The following is a 21,748-nucleotide window of genomic DNA, read 5'->3' as shown; positions in this document are numbered from 1 at the left end:
GACAGAAAGTATATTAGTGGTTGCCTGGAGCTGCGAGGAGGAAAGAATGGGTAGTTTCTGCTAATGATCAAGGGATCTTTTCAGGTAGTGGAAATGTTCCAAAAATAGATAGTGAAGACAATTGCACAAGTCTGTGAATATACTAAGAACCACTGAGTTGTATACTTTAAAAAGGTGAATTTTCCAGTATGTGAATTATATTTCAATAAAGTGGTTGTAAAAAAAAAAAAAACCTCAGCAAATGTGTTAGGCAGCAAATTAGACACAACCGAAGAGGGAATCTGTGAACTGGAATAGAAATCTGAAGACATTATCAAAAATGTAACACAGGGATAAGGAGATGAAAAACAGGAAAGAGAAGTTAAGACACACAAAAGATGGTGTGTCAAGAGCTCATATAAGCCTGGTTGAAGTCCCAAAAGGAAAGAGTCAATATTTGAAGAGATTTTGCCCCCAAATATTTCAGAATTGGTGAAAAATAAGTATTTACAGAGAAGCATGACTAAATAGAATAAACATACTAAGCATACTAAATAGAATAAACAAAAAGAAAACCCACACTTAGGTACAACATAGTGAAATTGCAAACCACCAAAGACAAAAGATGATATTTAAAACAGCCAAAATAAAGGGAGATCAACTCTAAAAAAAAAATAGTGGCTACACTGACAGCACAATTTCAACAGCAACAATAAAGACCAAAAGACAGTGTAATGATATCTTTAAAGTGTTTGGAGGAAAATAACTGGGATTAACACATCAGTGGCTGTGAGTGAAGCAGATTGCCCTCCATAGTGCTGGTGAGCCTCATCCAATCAGTTGAAGGACTGAATAGAACAAAAGACTTTCCTTGAGCAAGAGGGAATTCTGCCAGCAGATGGCCTTTGAACTGGAACTGAAACATTGGCTTTTTCTGACTTCTGTCTGCTGGCCCACCCTACAGCTTTTGGACTTGCCAGCCTCCATAATCGCATGAACTAATTCATTAATTCCTTAAAATAAGCCTCCCTCTCTCTTTCTCTCTCTCTACATATATATATGCCACAGGGATCTTTTGACAAGTCAGTGAATGATGTCTGTCCCTTGCCTCAACCCTTTCTGTTCCCATTTCTGCACACATCACTGACCACTAACCTTGAAGCCATTCCCAAAGCTCTTTTTCCTTTGGCCAAGATGTTGAGAGACCATAAATGATGTTGTTTTAAGCCCTTAAGTTCTGGGGTAATTTGTTATGCAGCAAAAGATAAGACAGGTGGGTGGGGCCTGGCTTGGGTATATTGGGGGCAGGGGGCAGATGCCCAGTGTCCAAAGAGTAATGTCCAAGGAGTTGGGGCCAGTCCCTGGGGAATGCAGCTTTGGGCCTGCTCTCTAGAGAGCAGAGACCAGTGCTCTCCCACGCTAGGCTTGGTTGCCAGGGAAACGGAGATTCCTATCCTGGTTTCCAAGCTACTCTGCCTTCCTCCCTATGCACGTGGGACAGTTTCACCCTATTAGAATTTTTGCAAACAAGAATACCAGTTAGCCTGGTTAGCAAATGAAAGGGTTTTCTTTAACAGAATGAGAGCAGAACATGTCACTGTGTGGCTTTGGCCCTTTCTGTTTGAACAGTCCCTGCAGGGAGCTGGTGACAGCTGGCCTTGACCTCCCTTTTCCCAGCCTGAGCTGCCCAGATGCCCAGATCCTGGGGAGGAGACACTGGGATCTCACCCTATTCTGTGTCGTTCTGACTAGTACCCACAGCCTGGGGCGACTCTATGGCCATGGCCCAAGTTTCACATTGTCCTCAGGATCCAGGACCATCGGCAAGCCCGACCCATAGCAGAGCCAGGTGGTCAGAACCAAGGACAGCATTAGAGGCTGCTGCTCTCCAGCCATTGGCTGCTGAGCTTCCTGTGCTCAGGGGCAGAGGGGACAGGTCTCTGGGTCAGGCCCTGACCAGGAGAGGGGTGAGGTTGGCGTCACGCAGAGATGTGTAGCAGAGCTTTCTACCCGTATTTTTGGCTGTCTTGGAGGATGTGGCTGCAGGCCTTGTTACAAAGAAGGGCCATTTCTCAAAAGACCACCTGGCCTCACCAAGAGGGCCATGCAAGGGTCAACAGGGACCTCTGTGTCATCCACACAGCGATTGTTTCCTGAAAGGTTGTCAAACTCTGAGATGGAGAACATCCCTGACTTCCAGAATAGTGGGGGGATAGGATGTGGGCTGGGCTGAATGCGGCCCCCCAAAAGATATCCAAATCCTAACTCCCAGACCCTGTGAATGTGAACTTATTTGGAAAAAAGGTCTTTGTGGATGGAATTAAGGATCTGGATTTGGGGTCATCCTGGTTTTAGGGTGGTCCCTAGATCCAATGTCTGGTGTCCTAAGAGACAAAGGACAGGGAGCCCTGTGGCAGAGACACACAGGAAGTGGCCATGTGAAAACAGGCCAAGAGTGGAGTTTTCAGTCAGATTGGCTTCATTGCAAGCCTAGCTCCTTCTGGGGTTGCCAACTGGCTCCTGGCGGCCAAGAGCTCAAGGTGGCAGATCCGCTTCCCTGTCCACAGTGTGTGTGGGGCATTCCCTAAGGTCCTGGAAGCCCCCATTGTAGGGTGCTGCACTCCTTTGGGCCTGGTGTCAGGAGCCCACTGAGCCTGTACTGGGGTAGGGGAGGTGTCAGCAATGATCTCAGACTTGAGCCCCCTCCCCGGAGCTGAGGCCCCCGGGGGTGGTGGGTCACCAAGAGGAGAGGGATGGATGTTTGGGGGACAACCTCAGTGTTGGCATTTACCCAAAGGCGCTGAAAACTTGTCCACACAAATCCTGCACATGGACGCTGAAGCAGCTTTACTCATAACTGAGAAAACTTGAAGCCGTCAAGATGTCCTTCAGGAGGTGAGTGGATAAACTGGTCCATCCGTCCACACACTGGAATAGTATTCAGCACTAAAAAGAAATGCGCTGTCAGACCATGAAACGACAGGCTTGGCGGAACCTGAAATGCACCTGACTGAGTGCAAGAAGCCCACGTGAAAAGGCCACACAGTATATGATTCCAACGGGACCCATTCCGGAAGAGGCAACACTACGGACACAGTAACGAGATCGGTCATTGCCAGGAGGGTCTGCGGGGAGAGAGATAAACAGCTGGAGCCCAGAGGGTTTCCAGGGCAGTGAAAATCCTCTGGCATGAAATTATAATGGTGGGTACACGTCATCATACACATGTCCAAACCCACAGAATGTCCAACACCAAGAGTGAACCCTAATGTAGACCATGGACTTGAGGTGGTTACGCTGTGTCGGTGCAGATCATCGATTGTAGCTCATGTATCACTCCGGTGGGGCATGTTGCTAATGGGGTAGGCACTTTGGGGGTGGGGGCGCATATGGGAACTCTCTGTAGCTTCTCAATTTTGCTGGGAACCTAAAATTGCTTTGAAAAAAATGTCTGATTTAAAAAAGAGAAAGTTTAAGAACTGAAAAACACATCAATGCTAGCCTGGACATCTGGGACTGAGTCAAGGGCACCTCTGAGCCAAGCGCTCCTCTCCCAGGCACCAAATCTTCCTCCATAAAATGAGGGGCCAGGACTAGCTCACACTCAAGGTCCACCAGCTCTAACATCCTAGAACTTCGGACACGCTCCCACCATCGCGTGGCCTTCCTCCACCCCTCTGTGAGCTCCCTGCACTGCCCTTCCAGCACTGGCATGTCTGTGTTTTCCCCATTGCTCACCTGCTGGCCTGGGTGTGGCCATCCCCAGGCACCGGCAAATTCCACTGGGGCCAGTGGGGACGCAGGAACGCCAAGGTCAGACTGCCCTCCGGGAGCTCCAGCCTGGTTGGAGAGACAGGGCATCAGCCATCCTCCCCAGCTCTGTGTGGGGCTCGGCAAGATGAGTGTCAGGGCTCAAGGCACCTGGGCTGAGCTGCAGAAAGGGGAGAACAGGGCCCAAGGTGTCAGCGGAAGGGTCTGCCCAGCTCAGAGGCCAGGTCTTGTGGGGGCCAGAGGTGGAGTCTGGTCCTTAGCCTCACCAGCCCCGGGTACTGGGGCCAGGAAGCCAGGTCAGGGCAGAGCAGCACAGATGGACAGGACACCCAAGGCCAACACTGACTTCCCTTCCCCTGGGTCCCTGAAGTCCAGGAGGGAAACTGTCCCATTGTTTGAGGCTGGAGCTGGGGGGGCCAGGCCCGGGGGCTTCCAGGAAGCCCCCAGCAGTACTCTTTGTCCCATTTCCCACAGATGCAGAGCCCCAGCAGGACAAAGTGAGCAGATCCAGAGCTCCTCGCAGGATGAAGGCACTCCCGGCTGTCCTGCTTGCCCTGCTGTTGTGCAGGCAGCCAGGTACTTGTGGCAAGGGGACGACCCTGCAACGACAGGGGACCTCACAGTCTGGGCCCCCAGGGAACCCCACCCTGGGACAAGACATGGCTTGGGAGAAAGAGGGGATGAGGCTGGAGTCTGAGGCCAGAGGGAGGTGGATGGGGGCTGTCTGGACTCCCATAGGTCCCCAAACCTCCCCGCTTCCAGCCCCAGCCCACTCCTGGGGGACACAGTCTCCCCTCCCCATGAGCCCCAGGCTTGGCCTCTCTGAAATGCAGGCTTTGGGGTGCCCTCTCCTCTCTCAGCCTCAGTTTCCTTTTCTGTAGAATGGGCAGGCCACCCTGAGGGTTCAGGGGCGGGGTGGGGGGCAGGTGCTGTAAAGGGCTGGCCACAGCCGCTGGTGGTAAAGACAGTGCCTGGTCATAGTCAGGTACGGGGCCAGGGTGTGTGGAGACCCAGACAGTGACCTCGCCTGTGTGGGAGGCTGCAGGCAGAGGAGGACAGAGGGGTGGGAACAGGCCGGATCTAGGGCTGGGGCTCGGCACTGGGCCCCGAGCGTGTGTCCTCTGTACCTGGACAGCGGAGGTTTACAGGCATCCCTGTGTGGCCAGGGCGAGGGCGGGCACAGGATGATAGTGACGACGACTTTGGCTATGACGAGGACGACGAGGGCGATGAGGACGAGAAGGACGACGAGGACAACGAGGAGGACGATGATAAAGGCAGCGGGGGCCCAGGTACCTGTCCACCCCGAGCCCCCACCGTGGGCACCCGTGCCCCTCTTTCAGTACTTCTTAAGGGTGCCCCTGAGTGCCAGGCTGGGTGTCGGGCTGGAGTGATGCAGACGCACAGGCGAGGGCCGCCTGTGAGCTTGCCTTCCAGCGGGGCGGGGAAGGGGGTGAGGAGGGGACCCCGACACTCAGCACACCCCTCACCTCACTCACCCTGACTGTGCCCTTCAAGTGCCATCCAGGGTAGGGAGCCTAGAAGGAGCTCCTACTGGGACGGGCAATGGTGCCTGGGCAGAGAGTTGAATAGGGGTTCACCAAGCAGAGAGGGGCTCAGTGGAGCCCCAGGATGGAGAGAACAGTGAATACAAAACCCTGGATGTTGAGTCATGAGCAGAATGGCCCTCTGGAGCAGGGCAGGGCAGGGGAAGGTGGGCTGGCCCTGGGTCAAGGGGGTGGATAGGCTCCTGCAGGTGACAGGGAGTGGGGACAATGGTTTAGAACACAGCAGAGTGAGAGATGAGACCCACCCCCACCCCTCACCCTGACATGGAGGCCACGCTTCCTTTGTCCCATACCCAAGTATAAAGCCAAGGGCATCACCAGCATCCAACTTGCATGGCCTAGGGCTGCCCGCCCAGCCCTGCCCCTTACACCCCCAGCATGCCCCCCGCCTCCACCCATATCCCATGGGCTCTCTCACCCCAGGCCTTGGCCAGCGTGGCTCTGCAGGCCAGAGGAGGTGTGGAGGGAGGCTCTGGCAGGGCTGGTTTTGTGGGGATCAGCTGAGAACAGCAAGGGGAACAGGGAGTGGAAGGAGGCCTTGGCGGTGAAGAGGCCGGACTTGGACCCCCGGGGGAGCTGGCGGCTCCGTGGACTGTGGCGCTTGGCCTGAGCCCACCTTGCCACACAGGATGGCTGCAGTGCTACACCTGCCAGGCCTTGCACGAGGGACAGGACTGCAAGGAGACGCGAAGCTGCCCTCTCAGCCAGCCCTTCTGCAAAACCTTGAACTCCCAGTGGAATACTGGTGAGCAGCCACCTGGCACCCGGCAGGCACACAGCCCTTGGGGGGCCTCATCCCTGCCTGGGCCTTTCCGTGTGACACACCCTTTCTCCACTGCCCCCACCAGAGTCGGGTCCTTGGGCGACCTACTCCGGGTGGTGTGCAGACACATGTGAACCTTCCACCAGAAAGGTAGCCGAGACCCTGATGACCACGATCTGCTGCCAGACCACCCTGTGCAACATCCCACCTTGGCAAGGCCTCCAGGTCAGGGGGGCAGGAGACCCCCAGGGCAGCCCTGAAACTGTGGCCGCCGCCTTCCTTTTCAGTCTCCTCACTGGCCTTTGGGCAATGGCGTCCTGACTGTGGCGGCCCTGTGTCCTGCCCACCTGTCTTGTACCCTGGTGGGCCAGCACCCTGTCCAATCCTATCCCCTCCTGCCCCTCTCATCACCAGCAGCTCTGGAGAATAAACTTGGAGTGACTTTAATGACTCAGCCCATCTGCATTTCCTCAGTTTCCCCATCTGGCATCCTTGCCCTCTTCCCACTGCCCAGGTGGCGGGATGGGCAGCACATGGGCCTCAGGTCCAGGCCTCAGCCTCTCACAGGGCAGGTCCACAGACCTGGGCAGAGAAAACACGCACTATATTGCTATTCACTCCCCAGCTTCCCACCTCCATCCACTCGTCTGCCTCCAAGCCCACCTGCAGGAGGCTGTGGGTGGGGACGAGGTGGCATGAATGAAGGGTGGCTGGAAGAGTGGGAGAAAGGGGTGAGGCAGGAGGGTCAGTTGAGGTGGGACTCTCCAGCCAGCCCCTCAGCCTGGTGGGCATAGGTTGAGGGGAATGGAGGGGGCAGTGTGCTGAGGGGGGTGAAACAGGCCTGTGGGTTCCTGAGAAAAGGAGCGGGATAGTGGGAAGGTGCTGGGTAGGCGAGCCCAGCCCTGCCTGGGCCAGGGGGTGGCCCAGGCCTTGTGGGTCCCCCAGGATCTGCTCTGCCTGGGTTGTGCGGTTGGCAGCTGGGCACTTGGCCTTCTTGACTGCACCAAACTCTGCTTTCTCACCAGTTGGTGCCAGGACAGAGCTCTGTGCCTCAGTCTCCCCATCAGAGCAGTTATGGAACAAGGGCCCATAGAGGACCCGTAGATCCCCACCAGCTCAACATCCCTGGGTTGGGCAGTCCAGAGTGCTCTCCTGCCTGTCGCCTCCCCAGCAGGAAGCGTAGCCTTCCACTCTCCATTCTCCCCTTCCCTTAATGGAAACCTCAAGATCTAGCAGGTAAAGGTGGCAGGCTTCTTCCCCTTCCTCCTTCCTGCTGGCTGGAATGATGGCTGGAGCTCAGCATCCACATTGTATCATGAGGCAGCATAATGAGAACCGCAGGGCCGCATGGAGGAAAGGGCCTGGATCGCTGATGACCTGGGTTCAAATGTTTGACCCACGCCCTCCAGCTCACATTCCAAGTGAACGCCATACCCTCCAGCTCAATCTGCAGGTGAACCCCTGCACCTCCCCAACTGGTTTCCTTGTCTGCTAAGTGGGAGGGTAGGTGAGCCCCTCAGGAGAGCTGCAGGGAGAATAATGAAGTGCCACATGTAAAGGGCTTAGAGCCCACGTCTGGCAGAGTACGCTTAGCAAACATGAGCTATTGCTGTCAACACGACCACGATGGCCCTGGGTGCCACCTGTGTGCATGTTGGTGGGCTCTCCCACCAGAGTCCCTTATGATCAAAAGAAACCTCATTAGCCTCACCTGCCTGCATTAGGAGCACTGGGTGCTGTCACCTGTGTTCGCAGAATTCTTCCTTCACCCCTTGCCTTAGAACCCGGCAGAGGTCTGAGTGCACAGACCCCACCCACCACACTCCCCAAAGATGATTCCCCTTTAAGGCCCTTGCATCAGATGGGAGAGGGGCTGCGGGCTCGGTCTGAAGCCATAGGGGCTGCCCTGGCCACTGGCTCGTGCTTTGGGGACATCCTCTTCTCCAGGGTCCTGGGGCCAGGCCGGCAGCTGGGGAAGCAGAAAGTAAACCCCCCACTCATCACTGGGCTCTCAGGGGGACCTGTGGGCACAGAGGAGGCAGGGCTCAGGCCCTGGTGACCTTCCGGAACACACCCCTCAGCCCAGGCACGTGCAGGTGCGTGGCTTTCAAGAGCCTGATGCTGGAAACTTCCAGAGCCTGGTGGCCTTGGGTAAGAGCTCTGTCCTGCAGCTCAGATGCTGCCAAGGCCTCCTGCCCTTTCTCAGTGTGACTTGTGGGACCCCAAGACGATAGAGGGGCCCGGAAGTCCCCAGGGCTGAGACGCATGCAAGTCCTCCAGTCTGAATCAGCCACTTCCCACTGTGTGACCTCCACAAGCCGTTTAGTCTGTGCTCAGGTCCCTGCTCTGAGCCCTGGAGCTGGCTCTAGGTGGGGGCTCGGCTCCTGTGGAGGCGTCCTTTCTGTCCCTCTTACTGGCACTGGGCCTGCTCTCTGGTCCTGCTCCCTTCAGTGACCCCCCACTCATACCCACTCGTTCCTAATGGGGAGGAAACGAATGAGCCCATGGGGCTGAGGGACCCCTTCCCAAGCTGCCTAACCACCCCTATCCTGGAACCAGCGCCTGGCGCCCCCTCAGGGCCCTGTGTCCCCCACCCAGCCCTGGCTCAGGGAGGACACTGTCTCCTTCCCTGCTCTTCTTGGCCCACAGAACCTGCCAGCTGGGACCAGTGGCTTCGGGGGGTCCCATCCTGGCACAGACCCTCCCTGTGCACCCCTCCCCTGCAGCCTCCGTCCTCCCCCCAGACCCTGGGTCACCTCCCCTACCATCCACCACACCTGTTTTTGTCCTGTGTGCCCATGTCCCCCCCTCCTTGGGTCATTTGCCATTCTCCGCTGACTGCACCCCACCCAGGCTTGGCTCCTTGGGACTTCCTTCTGCCGGCACAGGAAGCCGGTGGCCGCGGGGCGCATTTCCAGTCCTTGTTCTCCACCATGAGAACGGGGTGAAGATGAGGCGATGACCCCAAAGCAGGGCATCCCTGAGGATGGACATTCCGAGAGGCGCCCTCCTCCCTCGTGACCATTGGGGTCTGCAGGGGCCTTTGGACCAGGGACAGGTCAGCACACTCAGGTCCTCCCAGGGACTTTCCGGAGCAGAGGGGAGACCTCGGGCTCGTGTGTATATCACAGGGCTCCTGCTTGCAGAGAGGGTCACATCTGGTCCAGCCCGCACTTGAGGCGCTGTCCAGCACGCAGGCTTTCTGCATCAGGAAAGGCACCCTAGGGAGAAGTGTTGGGGCCCTGAAAAGCTTGCGGGTTGTGTTCAGGGGCACTGAGCGGGAGCTGCCCGTGGGACCGGGGCTGGCGTCTACCGACCTCCGAGAATGGAGCCGGGGGTAGGGATGGGGGAGCTGTGGAGGAAGTAACGTGGAAAAAGCCTCCACTCGTGGTTCCCCCTTATTCACGGTCATCATTCTTCCCAGAGAGAAACCTGAGATAAGGGATGGAGTGCAGGAGGCAGTGAGGGGGGCATAAGAGTGAATGAGGAGGTGCAGAGGTGAGCGAGGGGGCGAAGGGGTGGGTGAGAGGGAAGCAAGACTGAGCGAGGTGCCTGTGGGACCAGAGTGTGGTGGGAGGAGCTTGCTCGGGGGCGGAGCCCACCACGGCCGACCACCGAGAGGCCCGGGGACCTCGCCTCCTAGAGCGGCACCGGAAAGGGGCGGGCCCGGCAGCACGACCTTCCGGCGGGTGCCGAGGCCGGGCTCTCCGCTGGGTAGCCCCCCAGGGCCGGCGCGGGAGGGCTGCGGTGTGGCGGGGCTTGGCAAGGGCCCCTGCGAGGGACGCCCCCGCCCCGCCTCCAGCCAGGGACGACCTGAGTCCCTCCGGCGTGGCGTGGGCCCCCGGCCGAAAGCATCGTCTTTCCCCTCTCGAGTCCAGGCGCGGCGGGCAGGTTGAGGTTGCGCGAGGACTCGGTAAAGGCGTCGCCCCGGGCCCTGCACGCGCAGCTGGCGAGGCTCTGTCGTCGTCGACGGGGCGCATCGCGCCCTGCCCGGCTGGGGCCCCTGTCCCTGGCCTCAGCACAGCTGCTGGCCGCTGCAGGCCGGGGCCCAACAGACTGTTTGCGTCATGTTGGCCCCAACAATCCCCTGGCATGGGTGCATGGATCTCAAACCCACTGGTAATCCGGTCTCTCCTTGAGACCCAGGCTCCTGGAGGGAGCTTGGGTGAGTGAATTTTCCGGGATCCCGGCTGCTGCTGGATACCCAAAGCTGCCTGTTCCGAGAGGTCCGGTCCAGAGAGCAGAGGAGCGACACTGAAGTTGCACAACAGGTACCAGCACCCAGCCTTGGGCCGGAGCCCTCTTCCGCTCCCGCATGTGGACGGAGTTGTCTGTGTGGCCATAGCAGTCACCGGTGTCTACGGGCCAGTGACACGAGGGGACCAAGACGATGACCTCTAGTCTACTCCGTTTTGAACAACTGTTTAATTCCTTGGTGTGCACGGCATGTAGGGAAGGGAGTAAATCCAATCCCTGCCATTAAGCACCTGCCACCTTGAGCTGGGCGGACAAAATTATTGGAAGGTTCCTGAGCACCGATAAGTACAGACTCTAGACAAGCAACTAGAGATGCAGGGACAAAAAACATGCTCCTTGCTCTCAAGAACTCGTGCCTCATAGGGAGACTGCCACATCAGTGACAAGCCACATGTGGAGTGACAAGAGTCCTGGCAGGGGGCACAGTGCTTGGAGCACAGAGGAACCCCACACAGGCCTCAGGTCGCAGGTTCAGGGGCCGAGTGGGGTGGACATAGGGCCCAGGTGAGTTTGCACCTGCCTTGGAGAGCGGCGACCACCAGGGCACCAGGATTGATTGCGCTTACGTATTGGTTCATGGTTTTCACCTCATTTTCCTCCCAAAGCTAGACCCCAACTCAAACTCCTGCCTGGTAGACTGGTGCTGTGTTCCTCGGCCCTCGTTGCACCCACCCTCCCTAGGACACATGCCCCCTTCTTTCTGCAGCCTCCCCTCAGCACAGGTGACCTTCCTTCATCTTCAGTCTGGCTCCCACCTGATGCTGAGAATGGCCTCCTCCCAGAAGCCACATCCAGTAGAACCCTCTGAGTGACACTGGCCGGAATCCACATCAGGTGTAGCTAAACATTTCATTTAGAAGAAACCAGACCCTCAAACTCCTTGCTGGGAGATTTGTGCAGCCATTTTATGTGTTGCTTCTATGTGTGGGAGAGAAGGGAGAAGCCCGGGTATCTCCTTTGACCTAACAGAAAGAATTCAAAGTACTTACATCGCAACACATGTGTCACTTGGGATGTTATCACCCGGAGCACCACACTTTGGGTAAGACGGGCTCCCTGAGTTATGGACCCCTTGTATGTAGGGTAACCAGCACAGCCCTGAGATGCTTCTGCTGGAACGCCTCTGTAGTGGGGCTCGAGGATCAGAAGATGCTGTGCTTTCTGGGGAGCACAGAGGAAAGGGCTATTTCCTGATTTCGTGTAGATTTCTTTCGCTAGCGTCTACGGGAGCCTGAAGTTTGTCCAAGCCTAACGCTGGAATTCCATTAGCTGGCCCCGAACAAAGACGCAGATCAGAAAAGAAATAGATGAGGGCTCTTAAATGAAACATGAGCCGTGCAAGTCATGCTTCTTACATGCACCTTGGGGCCACCTGATGCCTGTTTGAACTTGCAGTGAGATTGGGATGCTTTTAGATGGAATCCGGGAGAGCAAATGTCAGACTTTTCAGACAATGCAAACAAGTACCTCGCTGATGGTTACCTGCGGTTCTGGCCCTCAGTAGGTGAGTTAGCTCCGGTTCGGTGCTACAAGGAAAGCTTGAGTCACGCAAGGAAGCAGGGACTGGGGGCTGTGTTTGGTTGGTTAGGGAGGCCTCTCTGGGAAGGGCCCTTGGAGCAGAGCCCTGAATGAGTGAGGGGCCAACCCCACAAACGCCTACTCTCAGGGCCTGTTTTCGGAAGCAGCCAGGTGCTAAGCCAGAAGAATTGGGTACATTTGTGGGACCTAAAGATGGCTGGAGGGCAGTGAGGGGGTCGGCCATGCAGTGGGTCAGGAGTCTATAGGCTTGTAAGTGAGGGAAGCCCCTGGGGATTTGAGCAGGGATGTGATGGATTTCACTGGCTGCTGTGTGAAGATGAGGTCATGAGGGGAGGGCAGGGGCATCCCCCAGGGAGCCAGCCCCAGGTTTCATCCAGCTCAGAACCCATGCTGTAGTTGATGGGAGGTCCCTTCCACGACAGGCACCAGTGGCTCGAGCAGCCCAGCTCCCGAATACAAGAGGTGGAGAAGAAGCGAGAAAAGGGTGGGAAAAACTCCAGTTTGGGGACCACAAGGTACGTGTCAAATCCCACTGGACACAGGTGTGAAGCCCCCATCCCCTGGCAGAGGAGGAAGAATTCCTTGCTTAGCAGCTGAGTAATCAGTGCCATTTATGGAGATGAGGGACCTGGCAAGAGTGCGTGGGGCGGGGTCCTGGCAAATCAAGTGTTCTGTTTGGTCAGGTCCAGCTTGAGACACTCATTCGATGTCCAAGCGGAAGTACACGAGCTGGGGAGGGAAAGGGGCCTTGCCCGTGGGGCCCAGCTCCCCTCCCTGATCTCCCTCCATCCTGTCCCTGAGCAGAGAAAGAGCTCACTGCTTTTTGCAGACACTTGCTTAATGCTCAGTCTTGCTTCTGTCCAACAGCTAGAGAATTGGTGGCACTCTTCTTTCTGTTGCAGAAAGAAGCTCTGTCCCACAGCTTTAATTACAGGTTCAGAAAAGTGAAGAGCTATGTGTAAAGCAAGACCTTTCTGAAGAAGTGGAGTTAAAAAAAAGGACTTGATAGGCTGGACACTTGTGCCCCGACATTTCTCCTTAGCCCTTACTGGCTTCCCGTGGTCCTTCCTCTCCTGGGAACAGAGAAAGATGGAAAAGCCCACGGGCCACAGAAAGAAGACTCAGAGCCCAGAGGAAGACAGAGGCGCGCAGGAGGACACTGCCAAGGAAGAAAAGGTGTGCGGTGCAAAACGGCCCAACAAAAGAGGCGCTTTGGCTAAAAAGCACAGTAAGGCACCCAGCCTGAGTCCTGAAGATGAAGAACACATCTTTGATGCTTTCGATGCGTCCTTTAAAGATGACTTTGAGGGGGTTCCCGTATTCATTCCTTTTCAGAGAAAGAAACCCTATGAGTGCAGCGAATGTGGCCGCATCTTTAAGCACAAGACAGACCACATTCGCCATCAGCGAGTTCACACTGGAGAGAAGCCCTTCCAGTGCGGTCAGTGCGGGAAGACGTTTCGGCACAGCTCCGATGTCACGAAGCACCAGAGAATTCACACGGGAGAAAAGCCCTTCAAATGCGGTGACTGCGGGAAAGCCTTTAACTGCGGCTCGAATCTCCTGAAGCATCAGAAGACACACACTGGAGAGAAACCGTACGAATGTAAGGAATGTGGGAAGACCTTTGCCTACAGCTCGTGTCTCATCCGCCATCGGAAGCAGCACCCGTGGAAGAAGCACTGAGCACAGGGAGGCGGTCCGCTCGGCCTCCCGCGGCCGCCCATGCCTGTGGTGTCCACTGGGCTTTGGCCCTGTCACCTGCTCCTTGAAGACGCTGGTCTGCAGGCTCCTGGCCCACTGGGTCCCGAGCCCGTCCCCATGCAGCCTGGCAGGACGCCTGTGGCTCCAAGCTGCATGGCAGAGCTTCTGTGGTGAGCACTGGGGACCCGCTAGACTGGACCAGACCCTGCTGTCCCTGCTTGGCTGGCTGCAGTGACAGTCCTTCTCGGGCTGTAGCACCAGTCCTTGAACTCAGCCCCCATCCCCAGGAGCTGGACCCCCTGTGTGTCCTCCCAGCCCAGCCATCACCCCACATAAGTGGCTTCGCTTACCCATGTGGACCACTTGGGACACAGCTCCTGGGGCCTAAATGCTGCCACCATGGGAGCTTTGTGCCCTGGCCACGTGATGGGGGTCCCGGATGCTGACCTGGCATGCAGCTTCGATCCAGCCTGCATCTGCCACAGAGGAGACCTTCAGACACAATGCGGTGTGCCCTGCCTCCCAGGGGCCAACTCTCCATTCAGGTTAGTTCCACTTCTCTGTGCCTGGTCCCCAAGTTCCATCATCCCCCCCGGTCAAGTCCACATGCTGTACCCGCCTTTGGTTTCCCTCCAGGAGTGGTCTGCATGGGGCTCTGTGCTGTCCAGGGCAGTGCGGTTTGTCCCCGAATCTAGACAGTTTCAGGGGGGCCCTCTCACCTGCTCCTTGAAGACACTCGCCTGCAGACTCTTGGCCCAGTGAGTCCCGAGCCCGTCCCCATGCAGCCTGGCTGTCAACCAGGAGGTAATACGGCTTTTTATTAGGAAAATGTTGATACCTACATTTTCACTGTTGGGAACCAAAAAAACTAATAATGGCCTTAGTCTTTGGGGATTCCGTCCTGCAAGAAGGCCCGAGTTAGGGTACAGACGGGCTCTTCCGTCAGGCAGCCACGGACGACAGGGAGCGTGCCACAGGTGGAACTGTAACAGTCCTACTCTTGTTCTTTCTAAAAGCTGTGACGATACACCTCTGCCTGAGCCGGGCCCCTCCTCCCACACCCGACCTGCCTAGACCCCAGGTGATGGGAGTAACCTGTGGCCTAGCACGTCTTCCCTCTTCCTTCACCCCCCCCCCCAACCTGTGATGTGCTCTCACAGTCCAGGAAGTGAGAACTGATGAGGCAAAATTGTTCAAAAGCATGTGCCAGAAGCTGGCTTAGGGGGGATACACGCTGTGTGATCCTGCATTGAAAAGGTTGCCGGAAAGGACATTACCAGGACAGGGATATTGGGGTCTAGACTGTGCACTGGGTGGCAGGGCCGTGTCAGCTTTGAAGCTCCCCGGTGGGATCATGGCCCGTGGCCAACCCGGACAAGTCCGTGTTATGAAAGGTGCTCACTTAGGTTTTCGAGGACACAGGGTCTGCAGTTCACTCTCAAATGTTTAGCAAAGAAACGGTAGTAACAATACAATATGGGCACCAGGAGAGTGACAAAGCAAGCTGGCTAAATGCCAGCCACCCTGTAAATGGCCAGATCATCACTGTTCTTGGCTTTGTAGCCAGAACATCTCCGTCACTACTCAGCTCAGCTGTGACATGCGACAGCAGTCACCCACACACAGTTCACAAGTGATTGAGCCCAGCTATGTGCCACTAAAGCTCTATTTACAAAAGCAGCAGCATTTGGCCTGTTCTAGGTGCAGTGTGGAGAGCTCACCCCCAGCCTGTAAACCTGGAAGTCCTTCTGAACTATGTAGGCGGGGAAGCAGGTGCGGGAAGTGGAAAGAGACCATGGGGAGGTGCTGGGAGGTGCTCAGAGCAGGCGCGCCCTGCTGCTCCCCTGGTGTGCCAGGGGGGCTGTGGCGTGGGCAGCAGGTGTCAGCCTCAGCCATGGTGCTCACGCGTGTCCTGCATCCGCTTGGTTTGCTCTGGGTTTTGTCTGTTAAAGTATTATAATATACCCTGAGACATATGTTAAATATATTGTTACAGGCTATATATCATTCTAAATAATGCCGCGACAAACATCTTTTCCGCATTTAGGGCCAACAGGACGGGTCCCAGAAGGGGAATGACAGGCGGAGATCATTCTGGCAAACAGCTTCCTCCAGGCTTTGCCGCATGGGCACCCAGCAGCGCCCAGAGGGCAGCTTCCCCCTGGCCTCACTGGCAGCAGGCAGGTGGGTCTTGATCCTTCCCAGTTTGTTAGGAGAGAAGAAACATGCTAATCTCATGTCTTTGATCTCCGGAGAGGAAGCAGGTGGTCAAGAGCATAGGCTCTTGGGCCAAGGGCTACTGCCCTGACCCCGAACTTTTGAGATGTGGGGCCTTGGGCACCCTGCTGAAGCTCCTGTGCCTCAGTTTCCTCAGACGTGAAATGGGGCGCTGGCGGTGCTTAGCGTCGTCCAGGGGCTTGAGACGTGAAGTCCTAAGTGCAGTGCTGGCTCACCCTGATGGTCTGACGCATGTCAGCTCTTGTCACATGCTCGTGCTCGGGGAGGCGCACACTTGCCCATGTGCGTGAGGTGCAGCTGTGCAAGCTGACACCTTCAGGGCCTCTGCCGGGAAGGGACAGCAGCCACCGGGGAATGACAGCTGAGACTGAACCCACCCGGGAACGACAACAGAAAAATGCTCTTAAAACCCAGCAAACTGTAAAAATACAGTTTACAGTCATGAGAAAAACCACACATTTCAAACTAAAACAGTTAGCGGTCTTTTTTCCCTCTTGTCATTTTGGTGCAGACAGATGGGCTCATCTGTCATTTCTTCTGAGTTACCCATCACAACATCACACCACCACCGAGCTCCGAAGCCAAATCTTTCAGATTAATCTCTTTGGTGTTTTTTGTTGATGTTCAAATGATAGTTATATTCCAGGAAAAAAACCTTCTGAATAAACCAAGTCAAAGAAACACAACATAACGAAAGTTACAAAGTACTTCAGCCTCAAGGACAGTGAGAACCTCTGGGTCAAATGGAAATTTGTAGCCCTCAGTGCTTTTATTTCGATTAGCAGCAGAGCTGGGAATCAAGCTAAGCACCCAGCTTTAACCGTTATTAAAAGAACAACAGGATACACTCAGAGGAGGAGGAAATAATGAAGAACAGAAATTAGTAATGGGAATGGATACTGTTGAGGGAATTAAAAGTGTACAGATTGGTTCTTTGAAAGGACTATTAAAATTAACGTTCCCTGGCAATAGGGCCAAGAAAAAGAGAAGGAGCAAGTAAACCATTAGGACTGAGAAGGGGAGGAGGACAGCAGATACATCAGAGGTTAAAAGGTAAAACACTGAGCCAGTAAACGTGAGAACTCGGCTGAAGTGGGGGATTAGAAGCCGATGCGAGAGTAGCCTGCAGACCCCTATTCCCGTTCAACAGCTTGCACTCCTGGCTTGTAGTCTTCCCACAAGAGTGCAAGTTCAGATGGTATGTTACTGAGTTCAGGACACTAAGTCCAGTCTTACACGGACTCAGAAAAGGGGACACACGTCCCACCTTATTTTATGAGGCTAGTGTGACGGTGGTATCAGATTATAGCGCAGTGTCACATGCTTGTGGAGCAGAAGCCCTTCACAGAATCCCAGCAAGCCAAACAGTGGGTACAGGCTACCGCGGCCCGGCCAGCTTACGTCTAGGTCAGAATGGCAAATGTGGCTCGAAACTGATGTCATTTTTCACGTTAACAGATTTAAGGGGAGAAGGGCACCATATCATCATCTCAATAGCTGTAAAAATCTGTGTAAAATTCCACAGTCATGATTAGTATCTTTTCATAAGTAAGGCATGTAATACAATTTTCTGAACCTGATACAGAATATCTTCCAAAACCTATAGCAACATTATATGTTAGGGTTAAACATTAACAGCAACGCCTTCCAAATCAAGACCAACAGGAAAATGCCTGCCGTCACTACTTCTGTTCAGCTTTGTCCTGGAGATTCCAGCCAGTGCAGTAAGAAAGGGGACGAAGTAATACGCCTAAGGTTAGAGTGGAAAATCCTAAGTGTCATGATTAGTGGATGATACTACTGTCTACATAGAAATGCAAAAGTAATCACGGACTATTGAAATTATTAAAGGTTCGGCAAGGGTGTCACATAGGAGGTCAGTGTACTCTTAAGTCCTCGTTAACATCATCTAGGTTCTGGGACTTTAAGTGAGTCGACGTGTAACGAAACCAGTGTTACCACAGGCTAATTGGTATAAACAGGAGTTAGGTTCCTACACGATCTCGTCAACGTTAGAACGAAACAACGTTATACCAGAGCTGCTGTATATCCAGAAGAATCGAGAGCAGGGACTCAAACAGGTCTCTACATGAAAGTTCACAGCAGCCATTGGTAGAAACAGTCCACGTGTCTGTCCACAAATGAAAAGATAAGCTGTGGTCTCCCTGGACCATGAAATACTGTTCAGCCATAAAAAGAATGCAGTCCTGCCACGTGACACGATGTGATTGCACTTAGGATACCTGATGCTGGGGGAGAAGCCAGACGCACAGGACAAATACCGCGCAGTTCCATTTCTCTGAGCTCCCTACAGCAGGCAAATGCATGGAGACTGAAAGCAGAATAGGGGTTAGCGAGCTGGGGCAGGGACATGGCAGCGTCATGGGTGCAGAGTTTCTGTTGGGGAGCTGACAAGGTTATGGGTATAAATGGTGGTGACAGGTGCTCAGCACTGCGGATATTTAATGCCACTGAGTTGTACTCTTAACAAGTGGTTAAAATCGTAAACAGGTGTATTTTATCGCAATGAAAAAGGTCTATTGAATTTGACACGCTGTTAACAAACTGTAACTTGAAAAACCTACCATCCACATTAGCAACAAAACTGGCATTTTCTGGCAAGTTGAGGTTGTGTATACGCTGCTGTGAGAAGTGAGAAGTCTCACTCATTAACGTACATTAGAGAAGCTTCTGTGCATGCGTGCGCCCAAAGAGACATAGTAATATTCACAGTGTACGTGAATGTCAGAAAAACTGGAAATGACCCAAATGTGCATGGACAGTGAAGTAGGTAAACACACACCGACGTCTGTGGATCCAGAGAAAACTCTGAGCAGACACACAGTGTGGTTTCAATTTTATAAAGTGCAAAGCCAGGCAGAAGGAAGCAGTGTGCTGTTTGGGTTACTTGTGTCGTAAAACCAGAGAGAAAAGCCCACGAATGGCTCACACGCAACTTGAGAGAATGTTTCCTCGGGTGGGCAGGGCCCCCATGAGGCTCAGGTGTTGGTGTCTGCTTCCTAAACTGGGTGGAGGGTAAAATGGGTGTTTGACCCACTGCTGTATATTTCTTCATATACACCCTAAGTGAATGTGTGTTTGATAGATTTCCAACTTTCTTAAGTTTTTAAAAAAGAAGCGCTTTCCTCATGACCTTGTTGCCTTCCAGGTCTGAGGTCAAAGGTTAAGCCATGCGCTCCAGCCCCTCCCCACCCTTACGCTGTCACCTTTGGTAAGGACCAGTTTCCATGTGATCAAAGCCATTTTCTTCCTTTCACAGTTGGCTTTTTCCAACAGAGGAACCAGGTACTAGTTGTGCTTCTTTATTTATTCAAGAGATATTTCTCATCCTTTTCAGGCTGGGAGAGCAGATCACTGCAAAGGAAGAAGTTACCAATGAGCTATGCATAAAAAGGAACCTCAAAACCGGAAAGTTCCCACATTCCTGAGCTCCAAGGTGAACAGAGGTCAAGAGGGAGGAGAAGAAAGGAAACCTCGTCATCTGGCCTCAAGGGACAGGTGGGGACACAGGTGTGGGGAGGGCTGTCCCTGCAGGAAAGCCACACTTAAGGGACATGCCTGGAGACAGGGTGAGCGGAGGGCAGTGTTTCACCTGAGTGAGGCTCTGTGAAATGGGGAAACTGGAAGTGACAGTGAGGAGCCTTCACGCGGCTCTCAGACCTTTTCAAAGGTTAAGAAATGCACCGTGGGCAGACCTTCATGAGTGTCCATTCTCGCCCCTTCCAGGAGGCCCCGTCAGCTCTCCTTCAACCGGTGTTCTAGGAATGGGCTCCAGGTGGAAACACCCGTAGGCTGAGGAAGCCCCTGGCGACATGCAGAGACCTCAGGGCGCCCTCCCGCTGTTGCAGGGAGACCTAGAGCACTGAGCCCAGACCCGTGGGGTATCTTGTGCCCACACGGCAGGCCCTGCCACGGCCCAGCACGGATTGTGCAGGGATGGCTCCAGCATCACCTGACGCCAGGGCAGAGGCCACAGAGGACCTTGAATGACACGGAGACACCTGCGATGTCCTGGGGACTTGACGTCGATCATCCTTCATGCCGGCGTTCTGTGAGCTATGCCAGTATCTGCCCTGCAGGCCTCACCCACCTGATCTGAGGAACAGTGGGAGCCAGCGCTGTGGACAGTGGGCAGTGAGGGGCTGACCAGTAACTTTGGCCTCTGGTTGCTGTTACACCGGGGTCCAGTGCATTCCTGGGGAGGCTGTGGGCAGCAAGGTGTCACCTGGGCTCTACTTCTAGTGACCTCATCTCATCTCCGTCCCCAGTTTGGGCACAAGATCATTCATGACCTCTGCAAGTGAGCTAGACTCCCAAGACACGCTGCAGAGTAGATGCCACTGGGGGGTGGGGCTGGAGGTGGGAAAACCATGACACTGGACTTGGACATTTGCTCTGGAGCAGGACAGAGAGGTCATGATGAGGTCAAGGTTCTCAGCGAGCCAGGATGGAGGGGTAAACAGTGTCTCTGAGGCCCAAGGAAGCAGCATTGGGACCAGAGAAGCAGTGGGCTGGGGGCCAGACTAGGAGCAGCCACGAAGAGGACAGCGAGGTCTCCGGGTCCACTGCCCGAGGACAGTGCTCTGCTCCGGGCGCAGCCTGTGCCTTCGAGAACCTCCGTGTGCCGAGCTCGGAGCTCACAGCCGCCTGGTTTCTTCCTCACAAACTGCAGCTGCCTGTTAGGGACCCACTGCGTGCTCCTCTCCTTGACCAGAGCCCCCCCAGCAGCCAGGCTTGGCCCCAGGGGCGAGGGTGACGCTGCTTCCACCGCCACCTGCAGACATGGGTCCTTGAGGCCCGAATTGCTGTCCGTGGGGTGAGCACCAGGGGCCTCAGCCTCTGCACACGCTGGTGACAGTACTGGGGGTGCCCAGTGTCCGCTACACACAGCGCCCCGCAGGGACTCCCCATCACACCGCGCGCCCGTGTCACTGCAGCCTTACCCGTGTGGCATTCTGATCTCGTTTGCGTTTAGTGTCCATGCCTCTTGGTTTTAGTATGTTTCCTGGTGAGCTTGAACACCTGGTGTCTCGGCATTCTCCTTACATCTCCCGGTGAAAAGTGCGTCTGCACCCACGTACCTGGTGGCTCGAGGTGGCCATTGGGCCATAAACGCTGTCACACAACGGGCGGTCTTAGGCCTGTGGCCGTGCAGATACTCCCTAGTCTATTGTTTCCCACTGTTATTTTTATTGTCCAGAAATTTAACTTTCTAACTAGTCAAGTTTGTTGAACTTTTACTTTATAATCTCTTCGCTCCTTCAGTCTTTATTGAGCAAGTGTGCTCTGCACCTGGGATGGATGCTCTGTTTGCTTCCTACTGGTTTCCTGTGGTTTGCTGGCCATGTGAGTCCTAGTCCAGACGCCGCCTCACTGGCTCCCGTGTTACTCCAGCTGCCTCCTGTCCTGCTGCCTGTTGACACCTGTTTGCTCCTGTAATAAACACCTGTCCTGATCCGTTCACTGCATTCTGTTCACCTCCCTGCAGCTTGGGGTACAGTCAGGATTCCCCAGGGAGATGCTGCTGGCTCCCTGGGAGAGAACGCTGGCGCTATGGCCCAGCCCAGGGTCTGGTCTCCGCCCAGAGCCAGAGACCCAGTCACTTCCTCCAGTGCATCTCTTGGGGGCAGCCTCACATAAATCAGAAAAGCAGTTTGCTATAACTTAGGATGAAAGTGACCCCCTGCAGTGACAAGATACTGTGTCCCTCTGCAGACAACCACCTTGGTGGCCCTCCATACCTGGGAAATTAAGTTAGACTTCGCCAGTTGCTTGGTGCCTGCAGCCCTAACCCCTGGAGGGGTTTGAGAGGCACCAGGCCAGCTTCCTGGGACCCTGTAATTGCCCCGCCCCCAGCCCTTGCTCATTCTGTCTGCCTCTAAGCAGCCGTTCTCCCGACGGGCGAGGG

The 21,748-nt window shown here is 54.9% G+C and overlaps 2 protein-coding genes across 23 annotated transcripts; both read left to right on the top strand.

The window, feature by feature from the left end:
* The first annotated feature begins 4,224 nt into the window (after window positions 1-4,224).
* On the top strand, window positions 4,225-6,535 carry GPIHBP1 (glycosylphosphatidylinositol anchored high density lipoprotein binding protein 1). 2 transcript variants are annotated; one of them, XM_019712288.2, is made up of 4 exons: window positions 4,225-4,326; window positions 4,917-5,027; window positions 5,947-6,063; window positions 6,167-6,535. In XM_019712288.2, the coding sequence occupies exons 1-4, from the start codon at window positions 4,275-4,277 to the stop codon at window positions 6,400-6,402; spliced, it is 516 nt and encodes a 171-aa protein (XP_019567847.2). In that variant the 5' UTR covers window positions 4,225-4,274; the 3' UTR covers window positions 6,403-6,535. The 2 variants fall into 2 exon arrangements, with proteins under 2 accessions (XP_019567847.2, XP_019567845.2); XM_019712286.2 differs by having other exon boundaries at window positions 4,917-5,042.
* Window positions 6,536-9,721: 3,186 nt separating this feature from the next.
* Window positions 9,722-21,301, top strand: ZFP41 (ZFP41 zinc finger protein). 21 transcript variants are annotated; one of them, XM_074316700.1, is made up of 7 exons: window positions 9,722-10,352; window positions 11,734-11,842; window positions 12,300-12,392; window positions 12,780-14,126; window positions 15,629-15,765; window positions 19,178-19,338; window positions 19,567-21,301. In XM_074316700.1, the coding sequence occupies exon 4, from the start codon at window positions 12,967-12,969 to the stop codon at window positions 13,561-13,563; it is 597 nt and encodes a 198-aa protein (XP_074172801.1). In that variant the 5' UTR covers window positions 9,722-10,352; window positions 11,734-11,842; window positions 12,300-12,392; window positions 12,780-12,966; the 3' UTR covers window positions 13,564-14,126; window positions 15,629-15,765; window positions 19,178-19,338; window positions 19,567-21,301. The 21 variants fall into 21 exon arrangements, with proteins under 21 accessions (XP_074172801.1, XP_074172796.1, XP_074172810.1 ...); XM_074316695.1 differs by adding an exon at window positions 14,218-14,385 and having other exon boundaries at window positions 9,722-11,842; XM_074316709.1 differs by lacking the exon at window positions 11,734-11,842 and having other exon boundaries at window positions 12,812-14,126.
* The last annotated feature ends 447 nt before the right edge of the window (window positions 21,302-21,748 follow it).

This window comes from Rhinolophus sinicus, linkage group LG12, assembly GCF_036562045.2.
Source record: "Rhinolophus sinicus isolate RSC01 linkage group LG12, ASM3656204v1, whole genome shotgun sequence".
Classification (NCBI taxonomy): domain Eukaryota; kingdom Metazoa; phylum Chordata; class Mammalia; order Chiroptera; family Rhinolophidae; genus Rhinolophus; species Rhinolophus sinicus.
The sequence above is the reverse complement of the archived record's forward strand: the minus strand, read 5'-3'. Positions and strand labels throughout refer to the sequence as shown.

Bases quoted from the DNA above. Each gene is read 5' to 3' on its own strand.
- GPIHBP1 (XM_019712286.2), top strand. From the start codon at position 4,275: ATGAAGGCACTCCCGGCTGTCCTGCTTGCCCTGCTGTTGTGCAGGCAG. The intron at 4,327-4,916 runs GTACTTGTGGCA...CTGTGTGGCCAG, and splicing joins GCTGTTGTGCAGGCAGCCAG to GGCGAGGGCGGGCACAGGAT. The intron at 6,064-6,166 runs GTGAGCAGCCAC...TGCCCCCACCAG, and splicing joins GAACTCCCAGTGGAATACTG to AGTCGGGTCCTTGGGCGACC.
- ZFP41 (XM_074316709.1), top strand. From the start codon at position 12,967: ATGGAAAAGCCCACGGGCCACAGAAAGAAGACTCAGAGCCCAGAGGAA.